General features: G+C 38.6%; 1 protein-coding gene across 3 annotated transcripts; it reads left to right on the forward strand.

Moving 5' to 3' along the window:
• The first annotated feature begins 58 nt into the window (after positions 1–58).
• CARNMT1 (carnosine N-methyltransferase 1) lies at positions 59–23,214 on the forward strand. 3 transcript variants are annotated; one of them, XR_008463745.1, is made up of 8 exons: positions 59–455; positions 4,534–4,729; positions 5,735–5,898; positions 11,619–11,759; positions 17,230–17,408; positions 19,050–19,159; positions 20,061–20,164; positions 20,452–23,214. XR_008463745.1 is itself a non-coding variant. In XM_054185140.1 (8 exons), exons 1-8 carry the CDS (start codon positions 124–126, stop codon positions 20,551–20,553), a joined length of 1,332 nt encoding a protein of 443 aa, XP_054041115.1. In that variant the 5' UTR covers positions 59–123; the 3' UTR covers positions 20,554–23,214. The 3 variants fall into 3 exon arrangements, 2 of the variants coding, with proteins under 2 accessions (XP_054041115.1, XP_054041117.1); XM_054185140.1 differs by having other exon boundaries at positions 19,050–19,163; XM_054185142.1 differs by lacking the exon at positions 19,050–19,159.
• The last annotated feature ends 185 nt before the right edge of the window (positions 23,215–23,399 follow it).

Below are 23,399 nucleotides of genomic sequence, written 5' to 3' on the forward strand. Positions count from 1 at the left end.
GCCGGCGGGAGCGCGCTTGAGCCCGCCGCTGCCCCACCTCCGCCCGCCCCGCGCCGGAAGTGAGGGAGCGAGCGTGCGCGCGCGCGTGGCAGTGAGAGGCCGTTGGCGGCGGCCGTTGCAGGGATGTCGGCCACGTGCGCCGTGTCCCGTAAAGCGCAACCGCCGCCGCCGCGTCCCCCGGGCGAGAGGGACCCGCCGGCCAAGGCAATGCGCAGGGGGCTGCGCTGGGGCCACCAGGAGGAGCAGGAGCAGCTGCCGTGGGCGGGAGAGAGCGCGGGCGGCGAGCCCCAGGCGGAGCGGGCGGCCTCGCCGAGCGACGAGCGGCGGCGGCGGCGGCAGCCGCAAGAGCCGAGGGCGCTGGCGGCGGCGGCGGCCACGGCAGCCGGGGCGGAGGAGGAGGAGCGGCTGGAGAGGGAGCATTTCCGGAGGATCATCAACGCCTTCCGATACTACGGGTAACCCAGACCTGCCGCCGGGTGTGCGCGGCCCTGCGAGGGTCCCCTCCCCGCCGCCGCGGTCTCCTGTCACACCGATCCGCCTCCGCAGGGGTCAGGAGCTCGCCGTTCCTGCGGGCGGCCCCGCGGCGCTACGGCCGCCTGGCTCCCGGAGCTCTGGTCCCTTCCCAGCCTGTCGTGCGGCCGCCTCTCTCGGCCTGTGCGCCGTGTGGGGAGCGCCGCGCCTGTAGCGGGGTGCAGGGGCGGGAGTCGGGAAAGGAGCTCTGCTCCCCTTTCCTTTCTGGTTCTGGGTACGCCTCAACGTTTTTGCCAGCTGGGAAGCATAAAATAAAAAAAATTAATAATAATAAAAAAAGGAGTACGACGCACCTAAAAAGGGTGTAAAATGTCTGTTTTCTGTAAGATAAAACGCTTTAAGACGCTGTAAAGTACTCAAAACAATAGCAGATCCTGCTAGTAAAGAAATGAAAATGGTGTTTAGATTATTAAGGAGATTTTGGAAAGACGTGTTAATTTACACAAGAGATAAGACCTGTTGACAGGGCTAATGAGTGACTTTTTTTTTTTTTATAACTGTGGTTTTCTAGACATTTGTGAGTCAGTAAACGGCTTGATGGTCCCACAGGGATGAGGTAAAGGACGGAGGGGGGGGAGGGGCGGGGACACGACACCGGCTTAATATCTGAATCCATTGAATGGAAGAGCAAACAAGTTACTCAAATTGCGGGGTGGGGAGGACTGGCTGAAAAAGTCCAGTCCTCTACAGTATTTTGGTTAATTGTGTTCTGTTAGTCTAGGTTTGGGAAACATATTTGGGATGTAGCTACACTACATATTTGTATACTTCAGTTGACAAACCGCTGCCATGTGAATCGTTATTATGTGCTGCACCTTCTTTGTCAGTGTAATGCAAGCATAATTTTTACATGACTGTCGTATCTGGAAAGGGTGATATTTATAATATCTCTTCTGCTTGCTGGTTTTGTATCTTCGGGCTTTTTTTTGTTTTCTGTGACTAGTATTTGAGCAGGAGGTTGCTCTACATTTTGATGTTTTGTCTCTTCCAGACTGAATTTGCTAAATCGGTTTGGCCATACCAAAAACTTCATTAGTTATTACTCTTAGCACAACAGCCAGCTGTAATTTGCTTATTTCAGTGATGTAATTGTATCCTCAGGCCTTAGAAGCTGGGAACATCTTTCTCAACCTCATGCTCGACTGTGACTCTGGGTCGCTTTTGAATACTTCAGTTTTGGTAAACACATAACAAAAGGTTATAACTGAAATTTCTAGTACAGAAATTGAATTAAATTATCTCTGACTCAAAGAAATAACTCTGAGTTTAAGTGAAATTACCTATCTTGGTAGTTAAAAGTCATTTAATTGGAAATATCTGTATGAGTAAGGCAATAACACACTTTCAGATGCGTTCAGATTAAAGTTCTTGTCTTTGGAGGCATAGAATCATTTTGGTTGGAAGAGACCTTTAAGATCATCAAGTCAACCTGTTAACTAGTACTGCCAAGTTAGCACTAAGCCATGTCCCTCAGCACTACTCCAGGGATGGCGACTCAACCGTTTCCTTGAGCGGCCTGTTCCAATGCTTGACAACTCGTTCGGTGAAGAAATACTTCCTAATAGTCAATCTGCACCTCCCCTGGTACAGCTTGAGGCCATTTCCTCTTGTCCTATTCCCTGTTACTTGGGAGAGGATACCAACTTTCAGCAAGTTGTGGAGAGTGATAAGGTCTCCTCCCTTTAGCCTCCTTTTCTCCAGGCTAAACAACCCCAGTTCCCTCCAGCAGCTCCTCATAAGACTTGTGCTTCAGGCCCCTCACCATCTTCGTTGCACTTCTTTGGATATACTCCATCACCTCATTGTCTTTCTTGGGGTGAGGGACCCAAAACTGAATTTGGGTATTTGAGGTGGGGCCTCACCAGTGCGAAGTACAGGGAGACCATCACCTCCCTAGTCCTGCTGGCCACACTATTCTTGATACAAGCCTGGATGCTGTTGGCCTTCTTGGGCACTGGGGCACACTGCTGGCTCATATTCAGCCGGCTCTTGACCAACACCCCCATGTCCTTTTCTGCCGGGCAGCTCTCCAGCCACTCTTCCCAAAGCCTGTAGCGCTGCATGGGGCTGTTGTGACCCGGGGGCAGGACCCAGCACTTGAGACCTTGTTGAACCTTGTACCATTGGCCTTGGCCCATTGACCCAGCCTGTCCAGATCCCTCTGTAGAGCCTTCCTACTCTCAAGCAGATCAACACTCCGACCCAGGTTGGTGTCATCTGCAAAATTACTGAGGGTGCACTCGGTCCTCTTGTCCAGATTGTTGATAAAGATATTAAAAACAGAACTGGCTCCAATACTGAGCCCTGGGAAACACCACTTGTGACTGGCTGCCTACTGGATTTAACCCCGTTTACCACCACTCCTTGGGCCCAGCCATCCAGCCAGTTTTTTACCTAGCAAAGCATATGCCCATCCAAGCCGTGAGCAGCCATTTTCTACAGAGAACGCAGTGGGGAACGGTGTCAAAATCTTTACTAATGTCTAGGTAGACAACATCCACAGCCTTTCCCTCATCCACTAAGCCTGTCACCTTGTCATAGATCAGGTAGGACAAGCAGGACCTGCCTTTCATGAAGCCATGCTGACTGGGCGTGATCACCTTGTTGTCCTGTACGTGCCATGTGATGACACTCAAGATGATCTTCTTTGTGTGTAGTTCTGAGATCTGTGAATTATTCATTCCACTAGAAGGTTGCAATTCAACAGGAAAGAGTGGAGGATTATAGTTCAAAGAATTTTTCTGACAAAACTTTCAAGTTGATATTAAGCTAAGGTGATGTCCTTTATATAGACAATCAGATTATTTTTCTTAACTGTTCCTTCTTTTTTTTGTTCTTAAATGTCATTTTAAACCAGTGGAGCTTTTGCAATGAACATGCCCTTCTCAGAAGCACGTATGTCATGTTGGAGATACTAACTGGTCAAATCTCCAGATTGAGGTTGCAACTCAAATTGCAGCAATTGCAGCTTACTCTCTCTGGTGGCTAGTTCTGAACTCTGTGCTGCTGTATGCTGACACAAGAGTTTGAGAAACTGCAGTATGACTTAACCTGATAACATGATTCTGTGCTGCCAAAAGGGCAGTATCCCTTGTCCTGGCTTTCTGACCTCTCTCTCTAGATGTCTTATGACTGTGCTCAGCCAACTTGACTTGCTAAACTGATAGAAATCAAATCTAGCAAAATCTGTACAGGTTTCTTCACGGTTAGCAAGTTAACTGAGCTTTGTGGCAGGCCTGGTGAGTGCTGGAATAAGATGGAGGGCAGAACTGTTCTGGGTGAGGAGGAGGAAAAGGGGAGAGAAAAAAATAGACCTCTTTCTCTTGGCAGTAGATTCACCTTGTTTATGGAACTTTTATTTTGGGGAATTGGAAGAGTTATTTTTAGCTTGGATCAGTTACATGACCAAATTCACAGCACTCGTACTTGAGGGGAATATGCTGTTAAAAGAAGGTAGCTAGGTTATCTTAGTGACACTGCTAGAACTCCGTTATGGTCCAGCTGTGACTCTTAACGATTCTTTCCAAAACAGTTGATTTTGAGGATCCCTATTCCCAGTCCACCTCTCTTTATTTCTGTAGCCAAAGTTTACCACGGTATCAGCTATTCATTCGATTTAAATTGGATGTGTGAAACAGTCTGGCTGGATTTGGTGAGTTTGGGGGCTGGTTGTTCATTATATTTTGTAGATCCATGTATTAAGGTGGTGATCACTATGAGTGATCTAAATGAGTGGCTGATGATGAAACTGCAAGAAGAAAACAATGGTCATCTTAAACTGCAACATGTTAAGAAGTGGTAGTGAAGAATTAGAGCTTAAACAGACATTTTGCCTAAAAATTCTTGAAAACTTGTTCTCAAGTAAAGAATTACAAAGTCTGATCACTTTCTGTGTCTAAATCAATGAATAATTGTAACTGGAATAGCTTAGAGTGAATTATTTATATTTAGTGTGTGTATTGCTTCTAAATATCTAAAGGCCTTAAACCTTTTGCGTTTTAGAACGAATATGCATGAACGAGTGAACAGAACAGAGAGGCAGTTTAAATCTCTCCCAGCTAATCAACAGAGTCTTCTTCCTCAATTCCTTCCTCACCTTGACGACATTCGGAAATGCATCGATCATAATCAAGAGATACTGCAGACCATCGTGAATGACTGCGTTCATATGTTTGAAAATAAAGAATATGGAGAAGATGTATGTTAAAATGGACTTTTTCATACTCCGAAATTAAATTCTGTACGCTTTGGCATTTTCTGCATTTATTTTTCACACTTTTAGGCCTCCAACTTTCTTTGCTTTTGCCTTCTTTATTTTCTCCTTTCTTACTTCGTGTTCGCTTACACTTTCTCACTCTTGTCTTTCACATCTTGTAGAACTGATGTTTAATAAAAGTATTTGTTGTTAGTCCTTGTAGTTACACTTATGAAAACTAATTGCGGGTCTGGCAAATCACAGTAATCACTTATTCTAAAAAAGAGTTTTTCTCTCCAGAGTTCTAGCTCTGCCCTGGTTACATTTTAAAGTTACTTTTTCAGTTAACTATGTAGAGCATAAATGGTGGTGTCTGTTTTACTCTGGGTTATTATATGTTATGGCATTCTAAATCAGTTACAATTTTAGATAGGCCAAGTATTTTTCATGTTCTTACCTGTAAAAACTTTTTCACTGCTTACCTGCTTTTTCAGTGTGGCATCTCTATCAAACAAAATTCCATTCAGACTAAAAGACTGACAGAGGTGGAAACTAAAGTCCTTTTTTGGTATCTGCAGGCAAGGTACAGTCATGGGCAGCTCTAATGTGAGCTTCTCAGTGTTGCCTCATCAGTACCTAAAGGGGATTCTGTTCTCAGGGTAAGCAGTTCAGCCTCTGCATTATGTAAGCCCTGGTCCTTTCCTCAATAAGGACTACCAAATGTGCTCCGCTGTGCCATACTATGTATTGTTTTGTTGTTGTGGAACGTGATCTCTTGGGTGCCAAATCGAGACCAGCAAACTGAATTTGTTTAGGATTCTAGGTTGGATTTGAGCCCCGGTCCCAGGAGTGAAAGGCGAGTGGTTTGTCAGCTATAACTCCCAACAGCTCTTATAGCATGGCTTTTGTCTGTTTATAATTTAATTCTGTTTTTGTTTTTTTTTTTCAAGACTAAAGATACATGGTACATTTTCCACTAACTTTCTTTTTTCCCCCCACTTTAATCAGGGAAGAGGGAACATTACACCAGCTTCCACATTTGACATGGATAAATTAAAATCCACTTTGAAGCAGTTTGTGAGAGACTGGAGTGAAGAGGGAAAGCCTGAGAGAGATTCCTGCTACCAGCCAATCATTAATGAAATTATAAAGAACTTTCCAAAAGAAAGATGGTAATAGTGTTTTAAAACTTAACTTTATGTGGGCATACACTTTGCACAAATCTAACAAATTTTTTATGGAGTAATGAAAAGCTTGGATTTTAAAATACATAAATTCCTATGAATGCAGTGGAATTTATTTTTTAATCAAGAAAGTTTTTGTTTCTAATACAAGGTGCTGGAAAAGAGCATAGTTATAATCTTCACAAAGGAATACCAGGTAAACCAGAATTAATTTATTTTTTTTTCTGCAGCTTGATGTAACGGGATATCTGTTAACTTTTCAAGTAAGAGACCTCAGGAGATTGTGAAGTTAACTCAGTTGTGCTCAGTGAAGTAGAGTTTGCAGGTTAGCAGATTCTCGGAGTGTGTGTGCTGCAGATAAAGGGAAGGACCCTTGTGGCAGCAGCAGCTATGAGTATTGCCCTTCGTAGGGCAATAGGAAGGAGGGAAGAAGACTCTTAACCTCAAGCGCAGTTTTACTGCACTAAGAATTTACCCTGCAAATACTTAATTCTAGCCTTGGTTTCAGACAGGTGCTACGAGGCAAGTATTATAAAAGCTTTGCTGCGTGTGTGAGGGTAGCTTTGTAACTGCATTGTCTTGTTAACACCACCAAAGTAGTAATCAGTGCGGGGTTTTTTAGGTAACTTGAAGTAGAAGTGTTCTGGTAGAATCCTGGAGGGCACTGCTGCTGTAAGAATTCCTTGTTTAATGGTTCTGCCATTTATTCATCCCAGTCATCACAAAGTACCTTTAGTTTAAACTCGGAAAATTTGTGAACTTTGTATTCGTAAATGTAACAGGTCAGAACTGAGGTTTGATATGGTCCGGTGTTACTGTGGATTTTCTTTTTTCTCAGTTATTGCTAATAAAGCACTTGTACCAATTTTAAAATACCTTCCACTAGCTATCTTTTAATTTTCATTAGTAAAGACTGTTAGTGGCAGCAGAACATGGAATGGACATGGTTGGTTGGTTTCTCTTTTGCCTTAGGTTAACTTATCTCAAGGTGTATGCACCTCTGAAAATGTTTTATCTGAAGGTGAAGTTTCGGCAATGTTTTTAGTGCTAATAGTGCAGTCAATAAGACAAAAAAGAATTAAATACTACAGGTTACCTGATATACCTCTGATGTGTGTATCTGTAGGAAAAGTCATAGTTAGTTTCAAAAGTAATCATTCTAATCTTCAGGGTAGCAATTCACCTTTTTCTCTATGTGCTAGCTTTTTTTGGCTATGGGAGAAGTAACTTATATCAAAGAGATATGTGACTGAAGTTGGAAAGTCTTGACTTTTACATGAATCGTCAATGAGCTCTGTTTCAAACCCTCCAGTTGGTATTAGAAAGAAACAGATTGGGTGAATCTGAAGTTGATAGCCTTGTGCTTTACCAGGCATCCTGTTTGTTGTTGTCAAACATTAAGTCACATGACAGTGCTTCTGCCCCTGTTGTGATGGCTCTGAAATACCAGTTGGGTTTTTTTTTGTCTCTACAGAAATCTACGTACCTATTTAAAGGTTTAATATTGATAATCATTATGGAGCTGCCGTGGCATTTATGCAAAACCTTTTCTCAGTTCATGCGTTATTACTTACTGTTGTCAGTTCACTCTTTTTCCTAGTGACCAAAAGCTCTCCTTCTTAGGTGTATTTACCTCTTTGAGGCAAGAAGCAGAGTTGTTCACAAGGGCCTTTTCTCTTCATGTATTATCAGGCTTAACTGTCAGTGCCACCCCACCCTTGTCTGAGAAGTAACTTCCCTGGCAGGGCAGGCTGATTGGTAAATCTGCTTCCTTTTTTACAGTTTTGGACGGGAGCAGTGGTTTTCAGTTTGAAGGGAAGGACAGTGACTGAACTGACCATAGTGAAGTTATTCTGTCTGGTTGTTGTATATAGTGGGGGCAAAGTCCATTTTCTTTGGGGGGAACTGGCTGTGGGTGCTAATGTGGGAAAACAGCCCGTGGGTGGAACCTCATAGTGCAGCTTTACATTCCTTTAGAGTTCGCCTTTGTAGCACGGAGTGCTGAAGTCTCCTGAGATGATGAGATGAAAGTGCTAGAGAAAAAGTATGTTGTTGGCACTGGGTGATGAAAACAGCTTTGTCTAGATGTACTTTGCATTGAAAAAGACGGAGAAATAATTTAAATTTAAAGCTGTGAGTACAAGTCACCTTTTTAATGGCTTCAGTGGAATTATACATTCAGTTTCTAGTTAACAATACTTGTTAACGTTATTGGTTCCATGTGTTGGAGTTATGTGAAAAAGGAGTTAAATTTTTGAAACTATTCAAGTATGTTTCGCTCTGTGCACGCACATGTTGTATTGCTGCTCTTCTTTGCAAAATTGGCCTATGTTGGTTTAGTTGGTATGCAAAGAACAGGAAAAGAAGTCAAATGCTCTATATGCTTCCCCTTCTGGGAAGCAGAAGAGATACAAGCAATGGTTGACAGCATTTGTAAATTAGAACAGTCTTGTGAGTAGGTGCTGCCGTTATCTTGTGTTTCAGTCCAGTTTTCTGACAAGACTGTCATCTAAAAATAAAATAAAACGGCAAAAGCTGTTTCTGCCTTCCATTCCTATTCAGAAATAATGCTGTCTTTCTGTTTAGCACCTTAATACAGAATCTGTTAGTAGGATCAACAAAACAGTTTAAAGTGAAGTCCCATGAGACAAAATCTTCCTGAAGAGCACACAGATTTCTTGCATTATTCATGTTGGAATTTAATTGTTTTTCAGCTCAGTTGGTCTCTATAGTATTGTCTACCTTTCGATGAAGCCATTTAAATTTCTTTGATTTCTTGTATCTGAATGAACCACAATCACCGCTTTCTACATTTTATTTATTGATAGCTTTTATTTCTTGATGGAATTAATTGTTAAAGCATTTTTATGGGGAAACATTAAGTCAAAAATCTAAATAAGCATACCAATATGTTGGGTTTTTTTTAATCCCCCTTTTCTTTTGTTGTTTTGATTTTCCTTTCACATCTACTGTTACTTCTTATGTGAAAAGGATGTAAGGACCATCAGCTTCTTGTCCAAAAGAAATCAAAGAAATAGTTAACCTTTTAGTTAATTATGATTCCATGGCCAAGAACAGTAAACTTAGGTATTTTCTCCAAAGTTTTCTTTTATTCATGAGCTTGGCCTCTGGAACCTCTAACTTGAAATTTAAATCTATCGCACTGTCCAGGAATTGACTGCATTTTCCAGGATACTGGCAGGACAGTTTCCTTTTTATTTGAAAAATGTAGCATATTAGTCCAAAGCCTAAGCTTGGCTATAGTTCCTGCATATCCTCAGTCACGTTTATAGTGATGATAAAATTTCTGCTTTATACAAATGTAATTTAACTTTATATAAAATACATCTGTCCTTGCAGGGGTTTTAATCTCGTCAAAAATAGCGCTTAGCATAAATTTTGCTTTAAACATTGGATTTAAGAACGAACTATATTTTCACTGTAACTGCAGTCAACTGAAGTCTTTGCAGGTATTTACATGGAAGTATATAAACCTCAGCTGCTAAGTTTGGAAAATATCTAAATTTACAAACGTTAAAGAGAGAAGACATCAGGAAAGAATGAGTCACACTGTGATTCTATGCTGGTGTTTCTACTGATCTTCTGTGTGTGGGGTGTATATGTTTTATCACTTCTTATCATTAGATAACATTAAATTGAGGTGTTTAGTTTATGAAAATGAGATTTGTATTTGATCAGACACACTAATTTTTTGTTTGCTGAACTTCAGTTTACGTCTTCAGCACTATTATTTTTTTGTTAAAGCACAATAGTCATAAAATAAGAAGCCTCTGTTTTTATCAAGCGTATTTTTCCCTTAAAGAAAGAACAGCAAGTTAAAATCTTCATTAATGTCATTAAACTTCTAAAAGCTGAAAATACATCACACTAAAATGCAGTACAGTAATGGCAGGACAGAGTTTAGTTGTTTATGATATTTCTCCACTATATTTTTAAGAGACTGCTGCAGTTTCAGTAGTTGAGCCAAACATTACCATACAGCCCTCTTCCCTGCTCCTTGGACAGCCTCCTCTCCCCACATCTGTCAGGTTAATAAGCCAGTATCTCCTCTGTGTTGCTCCACAGGTTTTTAATGGGTACTTGTTGGATACCCACTTACCTTCCTAACCAATGCTAGATCTGTCATAGAAATCCTGCTACTGCTGGCTAGTTCAAGGCTGGTTTCCCTGTGGATGCCTTTGGGTTATTATCAGTTATTACAGTTCAGGATTATTTTTTTTAAATGTATGTGCAACTGCTGCAATTATGTATCTACCAGAGGAAAAGTGGCTTCACTGGAGTGCTCCTTAAGTAATAGCAAAGTCTCAATTTCCTGCTTCTTGTTATTATCACAAAACAAAGAATCTGAAAGTATAATGGAAGGGAAATGAAAATCAGGAGTTAGAAGAACTTTGATTTTCCATTTGGGAGGCTTCACTAATTAGATGATTAAGCCACAAACCAAAAGTGACTGTTAAGACTGCTTTGTTAGCTTGTGTGGCCTTTAGAAAAGAATAATGCTTTCTTTTGATTTTGATATACTATTCAGAATTTATATTACTCCTACACTCATGTTCATGCTTATGCAGCATACTAACTGTTTTGAACCCTTTTTCACATCCTGAATTTTTATGTAGTCAAAGGCTTTGCATTTTGTTTTCATCATATGTTTGGAAGTGCTGATTGTGGGTTCCTTCATTTAGTTGCATATAAATTGATACACGGATGTTTTGTCTGTGAATGTGATATGTGAAAGGGTGGGTAGTCTTGAATGTTCACACTTGTTTTTTTGGTATATGAAATTATGAAGCCTTGTTCATGACTGGAAACTGAAAAATTACTTCTTTTTAGATTAAGTGTCTTTTCAGTTTGGTGTAGGAGTGTTTTTTGTTTTATAACTGAAGGTTTGATTGCATTGAGGTGGAAGTCTAATGGTTAAAATACGTATATATTGCCTTTCTGCCTGAAAGAAAATTTTGGGGTTCTTAGTTCTTCTATTAGTTACTGAACTTGAAAGATAGGAGAGGTTTTGTAGGTATCACAGTAAACACACACTGCTGGATGTCTTCTGGTCATCTTCAACTTGATGCCTAGCTTAGGGAATTGAAGGCTTAGAGAGCTGAAATGTACTTTGATTTAGAAAAATCTTACGTTACTTAATGTGAGTGAAATTGGTGAACAGCATATGTAAAACCTACAGTTGCTGAGAAGGTAACTACTTTAAGGTTTTTACAGTCTGAATTGCTTATCAACTAATGGAAGTTTTGTTTGTTTTGTGTTTCTGATGTCAAAATACTTCTTAATGTTTCATGTGATGTAACCAAGAAGATTTCTAGAATATTTACCAGTTATCAGTGGGCCTCATAGAAAAATAAATGGTGCTATATGGTAATGTTCTTTCATCAATTCACTTAAGAGATTATTAGCTTGATAACTGCAAAAGTTTACATGAAAAAAATTATTTTGTAATTATGCTCTGTATTCTGAATGAGGGTTGTATATGTTCTTTTGAATAATTTCTGTGAATTATTTTGTACAGTTAACCAATCTGATCAGAACTGGCTCAGATTGTATTTTAAAAGTAAAGTCATACAGGAATTACATTATAGTATCTAAGTATATGGGGGGAAAAATGTTTGACTGGACCTCTTAAGTTTTGTTAAGAGGTATCAGATAAAGTCTTAACTATTATTTTTGTTCTGTTGCAGGGATTTCTCCAAAGTTAATATCCTGGTACCTGGTGCTGGGCTAGGTAGATTGGCGTGGGAAATAGCTAAGCTCGGTTATGCTTGCCAAGGAAATGAATGGAGCCTCTTTATGCTCTTTTCTTCTAACTTTGTACTCAACAGGTATATAGCTTATGTTTTACTTGCTGATTGAAACCTAGGGAGGCAAAATTATAAATGAGAAAAACTTGAATAAATAAAACTCACAAGAACAGATTTGTAAGTCCTAGCACAGGACACACAGAACCGCTTTTTAGGATGTTTTAATGAAAAAAGAAGTAAATCAGTGGGACAAATGGGGGAGGGAAGCGTTGTATCTAAGTCATTAAGATTATAGCAGGAAGCATGGCTTTTAAGTTACGAGACTTACAATCTCTAGACTGTGCTGCAGATTTTCTGCATTATCTTGAATAGGTTTTTATGATTTATTTCACATCTGTTTCTGTAAAATGCACACCTGTCTCACCGGTGTCAAATATGGACTAGTTAATATGTGTGTGGTACTTAGTGGTGGTGATGAGTAACAGGAAACGCGTTAAAGAAAGTGTTACGTTGCATACTAAAATTCTAGGCGCTGTTTTGACATGAAGAACAACCACCAAAGCACGCTGAACCGCTTCTTAAGCAAGTTGTTAAAACAATATAGTTAATAGTTCTGCAGTTAATGCTGAGGTACTAAATTTGAATGTAGTAAATTTCACTTTATAGGTTTAACTTAGAGTGAAATTTTTATATTTGTTACTCTTGTCACTCGCATTGGAAATTCCTGGTTTCATAACGAACTCGTTACAGAGGAAAGAAGGCAACAAATGCAACATTCTTTGAAGAAGGAGGGTGGGAAGTCTGGTAGTGGGTGGGCAGCTATGAAGGAGGTCTGTGGCGGATGTTTTGCTTTTGCTTTATACCAAGTTCAGAGAGACAGAATTTGCCAGGTCATTCTTCAGTCTGAGATTATGCACCTTTGCTGAAAACACCTAAATTATTGGCTTGTTGTATTCTGTTATCATGATGTTTTGGAGCCCTGATTGTTCACAGAGGACTGTGATAATCTTAAATATGTTATAGTTACTGTTCAAAAACAAGGGGAAAACACTGTTTATTATGCCTGCTGCATGTCTGCTTAAAACAGTAGTGTTCAATGTGATGAAAATAAATATTTGCTAGAGGCTGATTTGTTCTTTTTTTTTACATTATTCTTAAATGACTCATCTGGTGGCGAAATTGCATATTACAGTTGAGCTGATCTAATGCCTTGCAGCTACTGAAAGGACGTCACATTCTTCTCATGCTTAGCTCTACAGCCCTGCTGGCTCTAAGGCTCTTTAGAACTTTTGAAATTATTCAAAGCAGCATAAAAGTTTTCATTTCCCATCTTTGGGAGCGCTGATCAGCTGACACAGTGGTTCAAATCTGAAAGTTAACTTCACCCCTAACTACCTCTGATGACGTGTTTTTTGTCCTTCCTGCCTATATGGGGAATTCTCATGAAGATCCATGCTTAGCTTACGATAGTAATCATTCTAAGCATCTAATGCTTATGTGGAGTTTCCTATTTATATAAGATATTTAACAAAGAGGTGTATATGCATTAGACTTGCTAACAGTATTAGATTTTAGACAGCAAAATTTTGTGTTGCTCAGCTGCTGTAGTCCTCATCCTTGCTGGGCAAGTTAAGAGTAACAAGTTTCCTTGTTAGTGTGGAAGAGAATACTGCTAACCTGAGTATGAATTTCAGCCAATTCAGCTGAAGTCCAGGCATTCCTTTCTGCCAGCCTAGGCTTGGGATGTCTATTAAGAAAGTTTTAGGGACTTCTGTGATTTTTTTATTTCAGTCTTAAGTGTCTGTTCCTAGTTAGCCTTCTGAAATGGGCATGTTTGCCTTCCTGGAACTGGAAGAAACAGGAATGATCAATATGAGCTAAACTTACCGGTTAAGGAAGAGTGGTAAGAAAGAAGGATTTTTCAAATTAGCTTTTAACTAGAGGTTTAATTTAATTATTTTTTGTTTTCAGTTGGTAAAAGCATGAGGATTTTGCTAACGTGCTTACAGTTTGGATATACCTTCTTTCTCTGACCTTGGTTTATTTTTAGGAAGACAAAGTACTGTCTTGAGTGTCAAGCCAACTACAACAGTGGGCTCCTAGATGTGGTACAGTGACTTAAGTCTTCTGTATACAAAGTGGTATCTGCTATAAAAAGAAATCTAATTCTCTTAAGTTGTGAAGTTTTGTTACTGTGGATAAAGTTGCATAGCATGCTATGTAGAGAGTGCATCAAGGGGTAATTGTGGTCACTAAAAGTGTTTGAAATTAGTTAGAGAGCATTATTCCATTGAAGAAGCTCTAATTTGAAAATAAAGTGACACTGGAGTAGGTAAGCTACAATGGCTCCAAGGCTGCTGCAGTCCCCATATGGGAAACTGTGCTTTTTCTTGTATGGGTAAGGTTCTTAACTGCTGGTGGGTTTTTTTAGTATTGTCATGGTTTTGGCCAGATTGGCCAGTCAGAATGACAGATGGCCCTCCCTGCCCTGTCTCTCTCCAAAGAGAGGAGAGGAAGAGATAATGAGACTTACAGGTTTAGAAAAAGAACTAAACTTCTTTAATGAAAATCATAATAAATAAGGAAATAATAATAAAGTAAACAAAAAGTGCACAATATATACACAACCGTATCCAGCTCCCAGGATGATGACCGGGTCACCAGCAGGCACAGGGAAAGTCCCAGACTGGAGTCCACGATAGACAGGAGCTGAATTCTGGATCTGGAGTCAGGAATGCTCGGATCGGGATCAAAGGCGGGAACAGACAGGGTCCTCCTCAGATATTGGCCATTGAAGAAAGAGACTTGCCCCTTTGATCCCTTAGCTTTTATACTGATGCATATGGGATGGAACACCCTGTTGGTCAGTTTTGGGTCACCTGTCCTGCCCGCTCCTCCCTGCGGCTGGGACGCCTCTAATGCTTTTCCGCATCTGACCCTCTAACGGGGCAAACAGTGAAGTTAGCTGACCTTGGTTGTTATAGCAATAAGTATAAGCAAGAGCCTCTGTGCATACCATTCCTTGGTGTAATCAGGTCTTGTCACTGAGAGTGAACAATATGCTGTTAATTTCAGAGTTTAGTCAGTTAGAAGAGGCCCAGCTAAAAAGTAAAATTACAAAACAGAAAGTTGGTTCTGTTCTACCTCAAACCAGGACAAGTGTTTAGGTGAGTTCTGGATACAATGACAGATGGCAGAGGTCATCACTGGTGACGTACAGACACGTTTAATTTCTTACATGTTTTGGAAGAGCAAAAACTGCAAAGCGTAATCTGTTTTCCTGCCTCTGGAAAGCATACCAAAATTTTCAGGCAGTCTAGAGGCACAGGACACATGTTGCTTCATTTTGACATCTGACAGGAGGGGAAACAACACTGGGGTCGTATCTATCTGGAGGAGACAGGAGCAGCTTGTTGCTGACTTGCTGTTTTCAGCAGCTGGAGATTCAGAGGACAGGGTCAGTTGTCTTGATCCAACAGCCCTTCAGTAGCAGTAATCCCATTTATGAATATTTGAGAAAGTTCAGCTGAAGTAATATAAAATGACTTTGTACTCAAGTCCAGAGTAGGCTTGGTTTAAAAAACCTTTAATTAATACCAGTAGAATTCGTGCTAATAATTGGGTAATCTATGCTTTCCAGAAGGAATGCAACTTTAGATCTTGACACTGAGAAGGCTGATTAATTGTATTTGTTGCATGTCCATGAATGCGTTAGAATGAAAACTCTTAAGCATTTTATCTTTAATTCAGTTGACAGAAGTAGGATTTGACACACCCGTCTTTTCCACTGAATGTTGAACAGTAAATGCCCTGCCCCTATGGAAAATAGTGAAGTGCATAAAACTTAGTTAAAGATGTTAAATTTTTATAACATAACTTATATCGTATGTTCTTTGTTGGAAGGATGAAATTGTAAAGGACTGCAGTACATAGTTTTGAAGTATAGATTACTGAAGCTGGAAAGGGGGGTTTTCGGGCTTGAATATGGAGAGGGATTGGTCTTTTATATTAAGTTGGAAAATCCTTTGGGAACTGTTCAAAAGGCTACATGAATATTCTTCATGCTGGAAAAAAAAAACAACAAGGAGGTCTGTGTTCCCTTATAGCTCAGAAAAAAGCTCCTTTCTAATCTACTCAGATCTCTTTATTTTCTTTACCTTGCTTTTGGGGAAATTTTCAGTGTTTATCGTATGATATGAAATTTTCATATCATTCATAACAAGAATAACATTCCGAGAATAATAGAAATTGACTGGGAACACATGGAGAGTGCTAGAATGGTTAACACACAACTTCTCTTGGCCAGAGTGGGGAGTTTTGGTGTTTGGGTGTGTGGTGGTGGTGTTATGGTGGGTTTTTTTGTTGATGTTTGTTTGTTTTTCTTTTTTAACCAAAATAGAAATGCCTTTCTTGAAGAAAATGATGCCTATGTTATCAGGGCTTTTTCCATGCTTTCTTTGCTTTGACTGACTGCATATATCTGGTTGATATTTATTTATTCATTTTATATGGAGGCGGTTGGTGACTGCAGTATACTGCTGCCCGCCTGCAGATTGGTTTTGTATTTTTTTTACTGATAAAATGAAATACAAACATGACATGAAGAAGGTAAAAAATGTTATTTCAGAGACTTTACCACTGGTGTTTTCTATACACCAGCCAAAAGAGTGCACTTGCTATAACCTGGTAGATTGCTTGCGGTTTATTAAGTGTTTGATGACATGTGTTTTATGGGACAGATACGTCCTCTGTCTCTGAAAGAAAATGGCTGTGGGGAAAGCTGCTTTTTATACTTCAATGCTATATTTTATCACGTTGTAAAATAAGAGTTGACTTAGTTGGTCATGTAAACCCACAAATTTTATTTTGCAAAAACATGTTTACTTAGTTTAATTGCAATGCTGCAGATGTTGCTAACTTAAAAAGACATCTAGTGCAAAACTACTATGCTTTGCAAAATTGAATTTATTTATTTTTTGAAATCTAAAAGCAGCCGAAAAATGCTGCTGTTCTGCTGTGCTTCAAAATGCCTATGATTATGGTTCAGAAAAGACAAAAGTCTAGAATGAGAACGAATTTTTCCAATAAAACTCATGGAACTAAAGAAATGAAACTAATAGTGGAACTATTTTTTTTTTTGTTTTTTTAATTAAATAGGAAAAAATGATCCATAAAGGCTTAGCTTTTCTGAATATACTAAATCATAAATTTCATTAATCTTACAAAAGAATCTTGTGCATTTTTTTTCAGTGGAGAAGTGAGTCAGGGAAAATTATTAAAAGTGGGAAAAGGCAATTTTAAAATTAAAAAGGACAGTTATTTTGTGATGATAATTTGTCTGTCAGAGTAAAATTGGTTTTTTTGATCAGTTCATAAATTGATGGGCAGTCTGAAGTGTTGTGAAATACAAGTCCCCTAAAAATGCGTAGCTTTTGCAAGAATTTTATCAACAAAACAATGGATGTTTGTGAAAGTCTTTGACTCCTGCATTTCTGGATAATAGATAAGCAATTAGTTGAAACTGAATTGTGATGATTTCTGTATTTTGCAGATGCTCTGAAATTAACTCATGTAAGCTTTACCCCTGGATTCATCAGTTCAGCAATAACAGAAGATCTGCTGATCAGATACGTCCAATTTATTTCCCTGATGTTGATCCTCACAGTCTTCCTTCTGGTTCAAACTTCTCTATGACAGCAGGGGATTTTCAAGAAATTTATTCCGAGTGCAGTGAGTAAATGCAAACTTCAAAGCCATCCATATAACTGTATCTTCAGAATATTTATTATGGGACAGTTAATGGTTGCAAATAGAAGGGAATTGTATCTACAAACATTAAGCATAAAGTACTAACTGTAGCAAAATTTTCTTTTTCCAAATCAGCTTTTCTTATTAGTTATCAAAAGATATGGACACCTCCTTGCCTAACACGTCTTTGTTGCAGTAGTTTCTTTCAGAATAAGACAGCATACACTTGATTTAGAAAAGTGATGTGACAAAGGGAACAATGTAACTAGCGACTTCCCTTCTTTACTGAAAAAAAAAGAGGGTTTTTTTGTTGATTCATTTCCTGTTGTATAAGCAAAGCAAACTGTTTCAGTAGTACGAAATTAGAAATGGAAACAGTATATACTTAGTGACTGTCAATAGTAAATATTTCAGAGGCACATTATGGGGATGATAATTATCAAAGATTGAGACTTCTGTCAGTACAAATAACCTTATTTTTCCGTGTGATACTAGGTTAGTTGTGCTGTCCTCATTGCAGCTATGGAGTAATGTTTTGTGACTCACGTAATGTTGAATTAACCTGCAGAAGACTATCTTGTGTAGTGCCTACTCTACCAATTACATGTTTAGGATGTTATCAAGGGTAGCACTCACCCAGTTCTTTTATATGTGGTCCAATAAGCTAATATAAGCCTATTTAGAAGTCACCATTTTTCTCCTTACACAGTATTGGATTATCACTTCGGGCATTTATTTTCTGTTTCCATCTTTCTGTACCTATTAGACCCATAGCCATTTTTCACATGGATTATATAGCTGTTAATCTACCCTCTATTATGCAGGTAGACTTCCAGATACTTTCTTGCAGGAGCCTTCCTTACTGTTGCTTAATTTTCTGAAGGTTCTCTTACATTAGAAAGTCTGATACTGGCATAAATTGAGACTTCTAATTTTTTTATTTACAGAACTTAAAACTTTTGCAATTTCAAGGACACATGTTTAGAGAAAAACAGGGAGACTCATGCTTTAAAAGGTAGACTTTGAAAGATCCTGCTTGTTAAATTAACTAGGAGAAAACAGCTGAGAAGTGTTCAGATACTGAATAAAATGTTTTAAAGCTGTGTGATTTGTGAAACTACACTTAAGTGTACAGACTTGTATTGTTCTAGATATTAAGTAGAAAGGCTCAAAATCACTGGGTATTTTTGCAGTTGTATTTTTAACTGTTGTGGTAATTGAGTTCGTAGGACAGGTGAGTAAAAGCACACTTGGGCCTTCATTTATATAAAATATGTTACAATGTTAACATTTTACATTATATAATGTAAGTATATCTCATTTTATCTAACGTGTGTGAACAATTTTATAAGATGCATGAATAATAAATACGTATAATATTTTAGAGTGTGTATTTATATATTCACATACATATCTATCTGTAGGTCACATGAACCCAAACATAACTGTTGTTAACGTAAACCAAAATATTTTATTTACTTGTAAATTAAATTAGTAACCTTCAGCTGTTGTTAGTTGAACGTAATGCTGAGCGTATAAACAAATGCTGGGATTAAATGATGAACTTTTACAGGGGTGGAAACATTGAAACTAATCTTTGTATACTTCGCTTTTTTTATGCAGATACATGGGACTGCATAGCAACTTGCTTTTTCATAGATACAGCACATAACGTTATTGATTACATTGATACTATATGGAAAATATTAAAGCCCGGCGGAATATGGATAAATGTAGGCAAGTGTGACCAACCTCTCTTCCCGCTAGCCCTGACTTATGTTAGATCTCATAACAGGCATCTAGTAGTTGAAAAGAGTTATGGGGATTAGTGTGTCTGTACTGAAAACTCTAGAGCTAGAAACATCTAGGGCTTGGAAATTATGTCAGGTGTGTTCAGAAAATGTCCGGATGTTTGCTAGTTATAATCGAGTCAAGACCACGTGATTTTTAAATAGAGAAGTAGATCTTCCCAGTGGCAGGTTTTGCATTCGTGCATCAGACATTCGTTATTTGACAAATGCAGTGTCCTGTAATCTTTTTTTGCTATTTTTGTAAGGAAATGGAACTTGCTCTGTGTGTAAATACATGCTTGCATTTTTTTCTTAATCTGTTTTCTAATTTGTACTGTGCTGCTTCTAAGCAGAAGCTTTGGGAATTAGATTTATGTATGCCTTGTCTCGGTAGAAAAATTAAGTTGAAGGGATGGCAGGCAAAACTCAGGAGTTAAACATTTTGTGTTGTAGAAACTGGTCAGTCACTAGTCAGTCATTACACCAGTCCTGGCCAGTCGTAGAATGCAAGCAGAGCTCTTGAGTAGATCACAGGGTGTCCTGCCTTCTCTTCTAAAGAGACAGCAGTGGTGCTAGACTGAAGAAATTTTAAGATACAGAAAACACAACCTGGTAGGAAATGAGACTTCATTGTTGACTAAGCAGCTGAACTAATTTGTTTTCATTTTGCATTGATTCTGGAATTCATTATAAAAATCATATTCGAGTGACAGAAATGTGTTCTTTTGTCTGTATTTGAATACATAAGTCTGGGTATAAGCATTCTTTGTGCTTTCAGTGCTTTTGATTTTTAAAACATTTTTGTCTTCTTGATAGCCATTTCCATTGTATCTTTGGATTCTAGGTCCTCTCCTTTACCACTTCGAAAACTTGGGAAATGAACTTTCTATAGAATTAAGCTATGAGGATATAAAAAGTGTTATACTGCAATATGGATTCCACATAGAGGTAAGAAGGTGCTGTAGTTTGCAATAAGTAGTATTGGTATAAACCAGACGAACTCCTTTGAATAAACCTTTACCTTAAATTTAGTTCAACATAATTGCATATGTTAATAACTTCTAGAGAATTACATCTTTGTAAGTGTGTTGCAAATTATTTGCTTTCCGCATTTTTAAAAAGTGTATAGATGGGCTGTGAAACCTAGTAGGTGTATAGCAGTATCTTTCTTATTAAGAGAAACTTGCGTAGTTCTTGTAGAGAAGGTGTTTTGAAAGCTGCTGCTTTTTTTTCAGGTGGAAAAAGAATCTGTACTGTCAACTTACACTGTGAATGAACTCTCCATGATGAAATACTACTATGAATGCGTGTTGTTTGTGGTGAGAAAACCAGAATAGAAGTGGTCTGAATAGGCCAATCGGAAAGAAATGTTGGCTTGAAAGCTAGAAATCAGAATAAAATGGACTGGGTGATGTTGGACACAACCTCAAATCAGTGGTGCCTTCTTATTCCTAATAGGATTTAGATAGTGTCTATTTTCTTAATATCTCTTGCTATCCAGACGTGTTCTATGCCATGCATATTTGTAAAATACTTGTGAAAATGGAGGAGGAGATGTTCACATACACTGTCTTTGTGCTTTGGAATGCATTGAAAATAAAAGCAAAAACATTTTCTTGAGAGTAACATTTAATGTTTTCCATAACCACGCTAATATGAGGCATATGCTGCCTCATTTTTCATAGATTTGTAACGATTTTCTTTTTTCTGCTTTCTGATGTTAGGAATGCATAAAGATGCTTACTGTACTAGCCTGTACTGTACTGTCACATTTAGAGAAGTATTTCTAAACATGTACTTAAATTATGAAGTCTGAAGTGTCTGGAAAGTGATAAAATTATTCTTGATAGATACAATAGCCATCAGAACTGATACAGCATTTTCTGTGGAACTGAAATGAAATAACATTATTATGCAAATACTAATCTTTGTACCACTGTTACGAATTTAATCAAAACACAGAGCCTGTAGACAATTACAAATACTATGTGAAAGCAGAGTACTGAGTGAAGGAAAAGCAGCATGTCACAGAGAAGCCGTGTGTGAACCTCATTTTGGGAATGACACCAATTTTGATTAATCTCTTAGTGTTGAAACTGAAATAAATATATTAGATGCTTTACCGTCTTAAAATATATTGATTTCAAGTCATTTACTGCTTAAGCCAAAACAGTGAAGCGGTATTTTTTGTTAAAATTAGTTAACAGAAAGTCATATTATACCTTGAGCTCTTTTCTTTTTTTAAAGTTGATAACATAGCTGAGTTACCCATGCTATGTGTAGGTAGTGCAACAGAAAAATCCCTGTTTCTCAAAGGGTGAAAAAAAAAAAGTTACATGTAAATAACATATGCTGTAACGTAATCATCTACCTGAGTCAGCATATGCAGACTAATTGGTAGACAATTTACTTGGAACTTCAGGCACTTTAGCCTTGTGACTTAGTGACTTCTTGGTTCCTTATCCTAATGGGTTTTTTTTACTAGCAGATGTGGCTTACATGAATATTTAACCTACAAATCATGACACTATACAAGAGGCTGGGTCTTCTATCACTTAGAAGTGACAGATGTACATGAGAAATCATCAAGTAGTAATTGCGGTGCTGAGAGGAGGTGTCATGTTAGCCATTTTGTTTTCTTAATATATTGGTTATCATAAGTACCATTTTTATCCATTTTCAAAAATTTCTTTAAAGTACAAAAATATTATAAGGAATTAATTGATTTTTCATATTTGGTCATAATGGTCCTGGAAAACAGCTTGTTTGTTTGTCACTATTTCTAGACTCTTTTTTTCATGGAGATATCCTAATTGCATCTCTTTAATCGATCTGTTACTGGCTTTTGGATTTTTCCCATTAAGGCCAGAAATTTGTGCCTCTGTTCCTAAATTGAAAGTCTGCAAGGAGGGAAGACAGAAACTGGTTTTTTTTTAATAGTTTTAGCACTGCGTAAGAGAGGGTGTGTTTCAGTACTGTGCCCATTTCTGCTGAGAATCCGTATTGAGAATAAAGGTTTTTGGTCTACAGAAGTTTTCAATTAGAGCTTAGCTTAAACTAGTCTTATTTGAACTGTCTCTTACTTTCTAAAAGTGCACCACCAAAATTTAGCTCCATAAATGAACTGTCAAAGTTCCACCCTGTTCCAAGAAAAATGTGTTTAAAGCTGAAACATGGTGATTGCAGCAAGCCCTTGCACACCTAAAAATAATTTTTTAAAGTTGATTTAATTTCCTTATTGTACTATTTAGGTTTTTTTTTTAGGGACTTTATGATTCTTTGCCTTCACTCCGATTTTTTTTTTCCTTAAAATAGAATATGACTGGTCTTGCTTTTCAAGCTCCTTGGGATAAGACAAGGTGAGGTGAAAGTCAGTTATGCCATTACCGAGTAGTATATATATCTGTAATATTGCCTGATTTCTTCCTCCTGCCCAGTCTGTAGTTACACTTGGAATGTGGTGTTCTTGTTTTCTGCAAGTAGGAAATTGAACTCTTGCTTTCTGGCTGGATGTCAGTATCCTTCGTTCCAGTGGTTTTGTTCTTTGCCACCCCATGTTGTCACAAGTGCCATTTTTTTCGGTGTGTTTTTGGAAAATGTTCTTACTGACTTACGTCAGGTATATAGCAATGTGCTTCTGTTTCTAATCTAGGAAACAAATGCCAGTTTTCCCCAATGTTTTCCCTTTAAATTTTAACAGTCGCATTAAGAGTTGGAAGCAGAACAATCTTGTGCATAAGCTGTATGAGTCAGTAGTGTTTTACCTGCAGTTCTGTTTGTGAGTCCTTAAAATTAATTGCCGGTATTTTTATGCACAGGAATAATTGTGTATTATTGACTGTGATCACATTCTTCTTCTCGGTTGCATACGGAGGGAGAAGCCCTTTAGGTGTTTGTCAGCTGAAGCCAAGGCCGCGTGATTTAGGTCGCTGTTACACTGTACGTGGTATCGGGTGTAAAATAAAATGCTGCATAACCTTCAGCGTGATACTCCTTGACACGGAACGAGTTTGATGAGTGTGAAGCGTCCTGTATTTTTATTTATGCGTAGCACGCGCGGTCAGAAGGGGAAGCGTCACCTCGCCCTGCGCCCACCGCCCCGTTTGCGGAGCCCGCAGCCGGCGCGGTTTCTGACCGTGTACTCTCGGGGACGAGGCGGGCCTTTCCCACCGCCCCCCCGCCA

Source organism: Rissa tridactyla, chromosome Z (assembly GCF_028500815.1).
Source record: "Rissa tridactyla isolate bRisTri1 chromosome Z, bRisTri1.patW.cur.20221130, whole genome shotgun sequence".
Taxonomy (NCBI): Eukaryota; Metazoa; Chordata; class Aves; order Charadriiformes; family Laridae; genus Rissa; species Rissa tridactyla.

Coding starts and splice junctions, on each gene's coding strand:
- CARNMT1 (XM_054185140.1), top strand. CDS start 124: ATGTCGGCCACGTGCGCCGTGTCCCGTAAAGCGCAACCGCCGCCGCCG. Junction 456..4,533: donor AACGCCTTCCGATACTACGG/GTAACCCAGACC, acceptor TTTGCGTTTTAG/AACGAATATGCATGAACGAG. Junction 20,165..20,451: donor AATATGGATTCCACATAGAG/GTAAGAAGGTGC, acceptor CTTTTTTTTCAG/GTGGAAAAAGAATCTGTACT.